This window comes from Carassius gibelio, chromosome A8 (genome assembly GCF_023724105.1).
Source record: "Carassius gibelio isolate Cgi1373 ecotype wild population from Czech Republic chromosome A8, carGib1.2-hapl.c, whole genome shotgun sequence".
Lineage (NCBI taxonomy): Eukaryota > Metazoa > Chordata > Actinopteri > Cypriniformes > Cyprinidae > Carassius > Carassius gibelio.
Window position 1 is genome coordinate 9,542,482 of NC_068378.1, and position 11,548 is coordinate 9,554,029.

Consider the following 11,548-nt stretch of genomic DNA (forward strand, 5'->3'; position numbering starts at 1 on the left):
ATCTTTAAAACAATAGTTTTTTATTTATCCATTGCCTTCTGATTGTCCTTGTAGTTCTCTCCTTCATTAAAGTGGTTAAGAACACAGTCTTATACCTTTGTATTTCTGAATGTTTTTCAAATACATTTTTCCTTCAAATCAAAGTTTGAAATGTTATGATTCACCTCATAGCAGCTTGGTTTGGTTCATGTCTTATAACTCTTTAAAAAAGATGTTTTTAATCCCTATATGAAAAGTGAACAGGAAAATTACTTCGGAACCAATGCAGATTAAAAAGTTAACTCTTCGGTGCAAAACTTTCTAGACTTTCTGGAAAATTCTGGTTGATAAATAATAATGAAAACAAAATGTATTTTCACGTGATCTAACTGCAAATGCTCAAGGCTATTCCAAAGGACACAAAGAGCAGAGATCAGCTGGAGTAGAGCATCAGACGGCTGGCACACAGTCTGAGCCATCAGAAGCACAACATGGGTCAATAATTAATACCTGCTGGACAACCCTGACCTAATGCCATATAATCAACAGACACATACAGAGAGACAGATGACAATGAAACGATGGAGAGATTATCAAATACAGCATTTACTGTAAGACTACATGGAGATGAGCGCGCTAAAATGGAGGAGCGCGGAGAGTGAGAGAGAAAGACCTTCTCTCAGCATGTTTGAGTCTAAAAGAGAAACGGTGGAACACACACACTGATTCTCCATCTGTTGGCCACAGAGAGGTGGAGAGGGCAGCACACATGAAGAGAGAGAGACATCTAAAAACATGAGGAGAGAGAGTTTAAAAAAAGCTCCTAATTATAATGGCAGAAATGGCTCTTAAAAATAACTCAATAGACGAGTCATTGAATGAATGCTTTAAAGAGACAGTTCACACAAAAGGGAATATTATTTCATACCTGTATAACCTTCTTCTCAGGAAAACTGTTTCTTTTTATAATGGAAGGGACCAAAAACTGAGGCTTTTAAGCTCCAAAAAAAGCATAAAAGTGTCATAAAAGTAGATCTTGATATGACGTGTGCACCATATTTCAGGAACAGGTTGCCAGGAGTTAACAGCACTGATGATTATTTGAATAAATTACTGAAATGTCATTCTGTTTGTCACAAAAATCTATCTTTAGAAGACTTGAAAAATAATGCCTAAATCAAATGGACCACTTTTGTTTATTTTATTTTATTATTTTTTTTTTTTTATTTTTTTTTTTGCTTTTGCAGCCTTTGCAAACTCAAATGCTTTAGTTCATTATAGTTGTATGTAAAGAAAGAGTGATCAGTACAATTCTTCAAAATTTCTCCCGTTATGCTCCACAGTAAGAGGGAGATATGAATGATATACATAATAGTTAAGGGATGAAACAACTACCGGATGATAAATCATGATGAAATTCCCCATAGTTAGTATTATCGTTTTATATTTCTATCGTCAATAAAACTGTATGCTCCATGTAATGCTACCTAATAAAGAAGTATTTTTATTAGTATTTATGGCTTTGTCCACTGAGTTTACAGGAATCAGCTCTAATTCTGCTGTTTGCTGAATTGGCATGCCCTGCTGTAAATTTTGACCAGTTGATGAAAAACAAGTGGATAAAATACATATAATAATTTATTAATCAATCATCATGTTATATTTAAAACTTAACCTTTTTTTATTTAAAGGCTGAAATGTGAGGTTTACCATTTTATGAAACTTTTTCAAAGCTTTATTTGAACATTTCATACATGTTATTAGATAAACTGTTGTCAGTCATGTTGTCATTTTAAAAATCTGGTTATGATTGGTGATGTTATTGTTTTAATGTTTATGCAAACAAGAAGTAATTTTATTTGTTGTTCATTGATTAAAATATAAAACTTGGAGAAACAATTTATGTCTTAGTCATTTTTGTAATCTCCCAGCACATTTTAACAATACCATTAATACTTAAGCCATTTCATCGCTATTATCAATTATACTTAAATAACAAAAAAGCTTCCTATCAACCCTAAAATTGCTCTCTGTGGTGCTTTCTAAACATGTGTTGATGAAAACACACTGAAATTGATACAGGCACATTACACCTTAATCTGTACATTTTTATGTTTGTTTGTTTGTTTGTTTTACAATATTGTGCCATAGCATCTTAAATTGTAGGAAACCTTCAGTCAGCACAGCCATTATAACAGGTTTAAAAGTGCCAATGAGGTCATAAATCTGAGGTCATTGTGGTAAACACTGGAGCACAAGCATAATTAAAATCATAGTGAAGGAGCTAATTAGAGGATCTCAAATAAATCTAGACAAATATGGAAGCGTTTCATTTGCTGCCTCCGCTGTGATCACTGTAGTACTGGAACAAACTGCTCAGCCAATCAGCACAGTCTCACACCCACATAAATAACTCATATGTGTTCCTTACTAATGACTAACAGCCCCATGGGAGGAGGTGAAGAGGAGGAAGAGGACACAGGGAGAGAGAGAGAGAGTCGCTGAATACCATTCGCCTGTAATACCAAACAAATGAATTCCCCAACTGCAAATCCTTCTTGGATTTCAAAAAGTAAGAATAAATACAGGTATGCCTTTACTGATCTTAAATTAACACACAAAATGGGTTGAAAGTGTAGTGTAGAAATCCACCAAATAATAAGTAGGCCTACTGATTACATTTATTACAGCCCATTAAGCATTAGCATTAACTTCTGGTGTTGTGTGATTTGTGAAATTTTCTTTTGAACTGTAAAAAATATTTTTCCAAGTTGTAATAACTACTTCAATAACACATATTACATTAGAAAAAATGACATTTTAGACTCTCTTCTTAAAAATTTCACATTTTATTCAAATGTGATACTTGTTGTATCTTATATAATTAATTTTTGAAATTTCCTAGGCAATTTCAAAAACATCAGTAATTAAAAACAAATTGTACAACTTTAAATGTGTTTTTCTATAAAAAAGAAAAGCTGAAAGCCTCACAGGGACTTCTGGGAATGATTTTGAGTTTATGAAACAAATTAATCAGTGAATTGTTTTTGTAAACTGTCACAAACTGTTCAAAATTTCATTTTCAATACAAGAAGCTGAACCATCAGACAAAGATCAGCAAATATGACAAAAAATATATTTCAGAGTCAATCAATTCTGGTATTTCATCTTATGACATCTATCAAACTATGTCAAAAGGTAGATGTATACAGTGAGCTGTGAAATTCTTGCTGGAAAAAAAGTTTATTTTCAGTGCAACCCTATAGAAATGCTTAGAAATGGCATTAGATGTGAATTATAGTGCCAAATCTGAACTTTGAACATCACACTGAATGCTTGTGAGAAACACTAAACCTGTGTTCCCCCAATCTGCCTGGTTTTATTTAGCCTGTTTCTGAACACAATGATTCAACATTGTGAAAGGAGAGTGATGGATGGTTCTAGTAAATAATTTCAGACAAGCAAGGATGAACGAGGCAGAAGATGAACAGATCTGAGAGCTCTCGAGACACTTGAGCACAGAATACAGGGGTTGTGCAGCTGCCGGCGATGAGCGGGCAAACATAATTATATGAGTTGGGTAGTGGGTTGAGCTCAATGAGACAGAGAGAGGAAGAAACACGCTGAGTATGACGCTCTGTAGCTGCTGCTCTTGTTGACGTCTGGATCACCCAAGGATGCAGAAAAAACATCTGCAGAATAGTTAACCTTTCACCCACCAACAACAAACTCCATGTGTTTGCTTATTTAGAGATGGAAAACAAGGAAGCATAAAGCTAGAGAAATAAGCAAACAAAATGAGAGGAGTGGGTATTTCAATTGAATTCCAGAGAACCCAAAAGTGTTTCAGCAAAACATTAACATGGTTTGGGCTTTTGTCAAGTACATAACATACATCGTCCTTCGCACAAAAATGTAGGTCTCTCTTCTTTCTGAAGGGGTTTACAATGTGCTATTCAAACTGCATCCATACACCCAAAATACCCCCCCCCCCCCACACACACACACACACAAAAAAAAACCCCTAGAAAACATGCATTTTGAATGCAATCCAAGTCTCATATTCACAAATGTCAAGTTTTCCCAGATTAAGTATTAATATATTTTTTATTAATATTTTTCTGTTTCATCATAGGTTTATAAATCTTGTCAAAGGGGAATTCAATATTATGATTTTTTTCTATTTTTATTAGGTCACAATTTCATCAAAAACTTTTTCTAAACAATTTTGGCGTGTTTTTTTTTCAGTGCTTGTTTAATAAAAAATGTCTCTAAGGTCTCCTGTAGTAAATCAACAGGCAACTGACTAAGGAAACAATATGATATAATATTTGACCCTGGATCACAAACCAGTGTTAAGTCTCTGGGGTATATTTTATTGATAAATAATAAATAATAAACTATAGATTTTTTTGCACCATCAGATTCCAGATTTTCAAATAGTTGTATCACGCCACTTAAGACTAAGTTTTTGTGGTCCAGAGTCACATATAATACTCCTAGAAAAAAGGTCAAGGTTGAAATTTCTGGAATCCAAGTCAAGTTTCAAGTAAGGTCTGAAATTCTCAAATCAACTTAAATGCGACTCTCTTACTTCAGTTGTCAACTGTGCCACACACTCTTTTGTTGACAAGGCTTGGTAATTCACATCAGCCCTCAATCTAAGCCTCTCCTCACACCACAAATACAGCACCAAAGGCCCGAACATCCAATAACCTGGATCCACCATGATGAGGTTCAACTAAAAGAACGAGACACTTACTGTTTCCGTAGAGTGGAGGTGTTGTTGGTCCCAGAGCTGTCGTTTCGCTCCAGTCGGCCTCTCTCTTTCTCCACAGGGGCGGACCCACATGACAGGCCCCGGGTCAGTCTGGTGTGAGTCCGTCGAGCAGGACCGGGCACCGTGGACGAGGGTATATTACTGCTGCTGTTCTGATGGACACCTCCAGCACTGTGGTTTGGTAGAGATGACGGCTGGCTGGGCTTAGAGCTCTGGTTGTAGTTGTGGTTCTGCGTCGAGTTCTCTGTTCCCGGGCTCCGGTCCTGCCGCAGGTCCTGGTTCTCCTGGTTGACCCGGTCTAGCTGTGTTTGGAGCTCCTCGATGCGTTTACGCTGCGTCTCTAGAAGTTTGGCCTGGTTCTCGATGATGTTATTGAGCTCCAGAAGATACTCCACAGCCCGGTTTGGGCTGTCTGGGTTGGACTCCATAATTTGGGCCTACCCTCCCCCCCACCTGATAAGGTCAGTGGGGGGGGGGGGGGGTAAAACAAAAGAGCCTGAAGGTTGAAACTTGATAGAAACGCCTTTTATCCTATATATTGCAACTTGAGTCTCAACAACTGAAAAACACCAGCAAAGAACATGTAGAGCACCAATTGTGTCGACTGCGTCTTACTGTTCAACCATGAATACTTCAAATGTAAAAAAGCACGCTGGTAACCACCGCTCTCAGCAAATGAGTTCAAAGGTCAATTATTTTCATCCGCTCAGCTGAAAGGATTGTGCTTTAACAAGTTAGTGAAAAAAGATGATAGATAAAGAAGAAAAAAGACATGGACAGTTCTGAGTATCGGCTGATAGCTTTTCCAGACAAAAAGATCAATCTTAGTCCATATGACGACATGAAATCATAAGTGATGTAAATAAATGCCTATATTACAGTCAGAGGAAATAACATCTATAGATCATTTCTAGTGTTTCATTATCGAATCCAGTCATCTGGAGATCTGCTGTGCTACACATAACTCCCACATACTGAGACAGCACAGAGGAAAATCTGAGAAAATCTGATATAAATCTAATCCCTGAAATCCAGGATATGTACAGCTTGAGATAGACAACATGCTGTCAAAATAAAGTGAAGAAAGGGCTTTCTTCGTTAACAGAAAAGTGAAATTCTGTTAAACTGGACCACAAATTTAATTTCCAACATCTCAATACGGTAAACTGTCTTCATTCAGACAGCAGAAGAGGAATTCGCGACTGAAGCATTCAAAGTCTATGACACACTTGCTCAGTATAGTGTCAGTCAAATATATATTCAAAATGAAATGTATACATGGCTCCACATGTTAAAAATCCTACTTACACCTCTCTTTATCGGCGTTTCTTTTCCTCAACCCATTTTCATGAGTAGCTTTCAGTTAATCTCGAGATCAAGATTCGCTCGTCTTGTTTGTTTAATTCAGCCTCGTCGAGTTTAAGACTCAGGGCATGTGTCTTCTCTCAGCAGACTTCTCCCAGAGGTCAGTCTTCGAGCTGGACCAGGAAACACTTGCTGTAAAGTTCGCGCTGCTCTGTGCTGCTGCTGGTTTCGGAGATGATCTCGCGCTCGTTCAGGTTCGAGAGCGCGTGCTTCACCTGACAGATCCGACAGCAACTGCAGGAGAGAAGCGTTAAACTAGTCTTTCCTGCGCTCGTCACACACAGCCAGCCCACGCAAGATCTTTACAGCACGAGAGAGAGAGAGAGACTTCAACAAACGAAGCACAAACCTATTACATATGGAAATGATTTCAGTAGCCTTACAACAATTACCATGGTTACAGTATCTCTGGTTAAATACCATATTTACAACTGTTACTGTCAAATAATTAATATTAGGAAACTGATTTTATATTATTTTAAATTAAACAAAATCAATTTCCTGTTGGAAACCCAGTACGAACTGGTAACTGTTATTTTGTATTTATGTATTTTTATTTTTTACACCATAGTAGCTAGTTTCTGGCTGGTCTGAGATGGTCATTAGCCTCTATCTCCCAAAAACAGTTTCTCCACATCAACTAAACCATGCTCTTAAACAAAGCTATACCATCTTAAACTGGATTTTTTTTTTAGCAAGAACTAAAATAATAATAATAATAATATTTGTTGTAACTATGGAAAATGTAAAATATTATAAACCACAAAAATTGAAAACTTAATTTTCTGCTGCCTTCATTTACGTAAAAAGTGATGCCACAACATGCAGAAAGTGCATGGTCTTTTCACAGACCATTTAGAATTTAATCATGAAGCAAATTTAGTTAAAAATGATTAGAACTGTAATAATCATGGTAGCGTTGTTTGATATAATTAATTCAAATTAAATGAAAACATATATACAAAACTGACAATAAAAATAATATAATATAAATGTATTATTTATTCTAAAATTATATAATAATAATAATAATACACAAAATAATTATTATAATTATCAGCAGTAATATTATTAGTACACTGAAAAAAGTCTAACATTGCTGTTATTCGTTTAATGTGTATTTTGTCGTTGGAATAGCTTAAAATTATTGTTTTTTACATTTAAACTAAACGTTTTAGTTTATATTTATGGTTGAATCCATTTTTTTTACATGGATACAATATGATTTGCAGCGGGGCATTAAACTGAATTTATTCATTTGATCAAAGCAATTTTATTAAATTAAGCATGGTTTGCACATGCGCATTGCTGAGTTGGAGTTCCGCTCTCTGACCACCTGACCTGTTTATTTAAAGAATTTAAAAAAAAAAACGTCCGTTACAGTTGAACTGTGTGGCGGCCGCAGTTACTTACACTTCAACAGACCCCTCCAGGCTGGCTGAGAGACACAGAAGAACTACGAGCAACTCTGAAGAAGGTAAAATAATCAACTTTGTATACCCTTAATGTTTATTATTTTATTGTTTTCAATTAACGTTTTACCTGACTGGCCTCGTATTTTCAGCATTCACGCTCGATAGTATGTAACTATCACTAGGATATCACTATTATTTCTAAATGCATAATTATGCTAGACATTTTTTTCCGCTCAATTTCTGACACTTGAAATGCAGTAGTAAACCCCCATGTTCAAGCTTCAAACTTCATGGATGCAAACAGCGCGCTTTTCGACACCTCCCGCTTTTTTCGCGTCAGTCTGCATGATTGCAGTTATGAGAGATTATAATTTCACAAAGTCATCTGAAGTCATTCCATAGGCCATAGCTTAATCTGAGGGACAGAATTATATTTAGATAATTAAATTACAGTTTACGGAAACTCGTCTTCCCTCTCCCTGCGGCTGTCAATCATTCTCCATTTTATATTCAAACCGCGCGCCTCGTCCGTTACAGCAGGATCGAGCAGGATACACGGTAAAACTCTCTCCAATATGATATATTCACATTATGATGCTTGATCTGTAGATAAAGGGCTGTGGATTTGCATAAAATGATTATTTTGTTGGAGTTTTGTGCTGTTTTTAAACGACTCGCCACGGTGTGTCTGTTAGATCACACATTACAAGAACTATGAATTGGCATCAAACCAACAATAAATGGAATTTAAAACCGTGAAGAAACAAATGATCGATAAACTGTTGGACAGATATACACAAGGATTTGTGCGCTCGACATTTCTTAGCTTTGTGCCGTGAACGAATCGTTCGATTTAACCGGTTCTTCTTAGTGAACCGTTTGAACTAGTTCACCAAATCGAACTGAATCGTTTGAAACGATTCACATCTCCAATATGCATTAATCCGCAAATGACTTAAGCTGTTAACTTTTTTTAATGTGGCTGACACTCCCTCTGAGTTCAAATAAACCAATATCCCAGTGTAATTCATTTACTCAAACAGTACACTGACTGAACTGCTGTGAAGAGAACTGAAGATGAACACCAAGCAGAGCCAGATTACAAACGAACTAGCCCACTGCTGGAGCGGTTCTCTTTCTCGAGTCAAGAACCAGTTGCATCAGTTTTCCGATCAGCAGTACGTACACTGAACCGAGAATCGTTTCTATCGGACACGTCCGATTTGATAACCGATGAGCTGATGATACTGCGCATGCATGATTCAGCGTGAAGCAGACTGACACACAGAGCGTCTGAACTGAACTGGTTCTTTTGTTATTGATTCTGACCTGGCGAAACGTAAGTTTATTTCATAACAAATACATTGCAATAAATTATGTATAGTAAATGGATTACGATTTCTGCCCTTATGACATCTAATTTATTTACTTTATATCTTCAAGACTTAAATCCTCATGCACATTATTGCTGTTACTTTATTCCGTGTGTTGTTGCAAAACTTAATTGTAAACTTTCCATGATTATGAGGTTTTTAACTGACTAAAGTTATGATTAAGGACTTTATATTTGATAGACTTCTGTAATGACGTCAATACGTTGAGCATAAAAGAACAGATGGACTTTTTTTTTGTTTGTTTTTTTGACTTGGGTCTCTGCAGAGCAAAAGTGGGCGTTTATCATCTTGTGAGTGTTTTCAAACTGCTGGGTGTTTCTAAATCATGCAATTAAAATGATCACCCTTACCCAACCCCAGCCCTAAACCTAACATCACTATGACATTAGCCAATCAGGTATCATGGTGTAAAAACACCCTGATTTGGTAACTCCCATTACATTCCTGCAGAGACCTATGCTGTTTTTTTTTTCAACCGGTTTATTGAATCGAACTGCCCAAAATACTTTTTGACTACATTTTACATGTGTTTGCATCCCTGAAACTCTGAAACTTGACTAATGGTAATGGTTACTTATGCTATCAATAGCTAAAGGTCCTATGTGATCTTTTATTTGCACTCCTAATTATCTTGTGTTCAGTATTTATCAGCCATAATATTACAAGGCGCAGCTATTTGTATCTGGTAATGTTAGTTTGCTACACTATTAACAGCATTTACATGTGGTAGAAATTTACCAAAATGTTAGCCAGCTTTCCTAAAATCATAAAATAAAGTATATATCTATTAATGTTAAATGTTGGGTATTCTTAATTTGTGTATGATGTTAGTAGTTAACACACTTTGATGGCTGAAACTTAAATCATGTTTTCTCTTTCAGCTTCAGGGAAGCAGCCACCAATCAGCTGTTCCTGCTGTGCAAATTATTTGGAATCTCCTGCCAGTGATCATTGCTTGTGGTAAGTTCTATTTCCAATGTCATGAGGACATTTGTGATAATTAGGCATCCTAAAGTGTAAAATTTTCTCTCATCTGGGAAGTTGTCTACCAGATCTACTAAGTAAAACTAGATCATCACTTTTAATTTAGTCACATCCCTTGTAATGAACATTTGATTATTTTGATTTGCTAATCAAATGTTTTGTTTTGAAAGTTTAGATTGTATAAGAGCTTGGCACATTATGATCTAACATGAAATCGGGAGATTTTCTGAAATTATAACATATTTTCTTTCTTTTTTTGTGCAGGATAATGAGGTTGAAGAACTGGAGCGGACAACCATGGCGATCTTTATCACTGGGAAAGAGGATCCTCTCCATCCACCTAAAGACATTAAAATTGTTGTAGAAGGAAAAGAGGTCCTGAACGAGTTGCCATCGGTTGCTGGGCTCATATATACACTAAACCTAAAATATCCAAAAAGGCTACAGTTCACCTTTGAATTTGTGCAAAAGGTCCTGATGGAGCTTGATGGAATAAAGATGACCCCAAAAGTCACTAGACTGACCACTCAGCTGTACAGGGATTAATTGTATAATTGCATAATTGTTACATTTTATTGTGTTTTTACAGCCAAGACTTTAGATCCTTTTAATAAAAAGGTTGTACTAATAAGGCTGCATTTTCACTGCAGCATTTACAAATGTGGCTGCCCAAGTTCGATGGCTACCAGGTACAAAGGTTGAATAAGGCCAAGTCTTATGAACAACTGAAGAGACTGATTGCAGTGTTTCAAGTATTTCTGCTGTCAATCTTCATACATTTGAAGCAAATGTTCAATGTTGTGAGTTTATTGCACAATAAATGTGTTCTAAAGGAAAAGTGTTCTGAGTAGTCATTGATTAAAATTTATTGAAATCGTTAATTAAATAAAATAATTAATTTAATCAGACCTATAAAAATTAGTTTGTTCCAAACTAAAATAATTAATTTAATTTAACATATACATATTAGTTTAGTTGGTTTGTTCTAATTTAAAAAAATTAGTTTGTTCCAACCTAAAATAATTAGATTGATCAACCTTTAAAAAGTGGTTTGCATGGATTTAAAATTTTCAAGTTAAACTAAATTAAATTATTTACATTGAGTCAATGTCAAATGTTTCGTGTGATTGATTACTTCAATTTTTTTAAGTTGATACAAGGTTTTTATTTTTTCAGTGTAGTTGTTTTTGGTTCTCAAATACTAAAGTAAAATTAATAGTTATAACCATACTGTTTTTTCTATATTCTTGATATAAAGTACTGCTTTGCTGTCATCTACTGCTCAGGACAGACATTACATCTGCACGTAGCACTGCACACACACACACACACACACACACACACACACACACACACACACAAGGCAAGCAAGAAAATTCACTCCAGGCCACAACTGATCTCAGGTAGATACAGTAGATGAATCTTTATTATAACTCTTTTGTTACCTGCATCTGGGTTAAAATGGATTATAATAATATAATCATAATAGAAACATAATCTTATAATTTTAATATATTTATATTTGTATCTATTTACAGTTGGTACATATGGCCATAGACATTAGTATGAACATAAAGACAGTGTGAGACTCTAAAATGGACCCTTCAGATTGAACATGTAATAAATACAGA

General features: G+C 35.6%; 1 protein-coding gene and 1 long non-coding RNA gene across 7 annotated transcripts in view; one reads left to right on the forward strand and one right to left on the reverse strand.

The window, feature by feature from the left end:
- The window catches only part of LOC128018374 (IQ motif and SEC7 domain-containing protein 2-like), a 57,310-nt gene extending 50,910 nt beyond the window's left edge, over positions 1-6,400 (reverse strand). For 2 of the 6 annotated variants that reach the window (XM_052603857.1, XM_052603856.1), the window contains exon 1: positions 4,742-6,400. In XM_052603857.1, the coding sequence (XP_052459817.1) occupies positions 4,742-5,187 (446 nt within the window). In that variant the 5' untranslated portion in view covers positions 5,188-6,400. The remainder of the gene's footprint in view (positions 1-4,741) is intronic. The other 4 variants (XM_052603859.1, XM_052603858.1, XM_052603855.1 and 1 more) reach the window with 3 other exon arrangements.
- An 807-nt stretch (positions 6,401-7,207) lies between these two features.
- Positions 7,208-11,091, forward strand: LOC128018033 (uncharacterized). The gene is made up of 3 exons (XR_008184695.1): positions 7,208-7,601; positions 9,815-9,893; positions 10,182-11,091. It is a non-coding gene; the product is annotated as an uncharacterized LOC128018033 (long non-coding RNA).
- Positions 11,092-11,548: the final 457 nt, after the last annotated feature.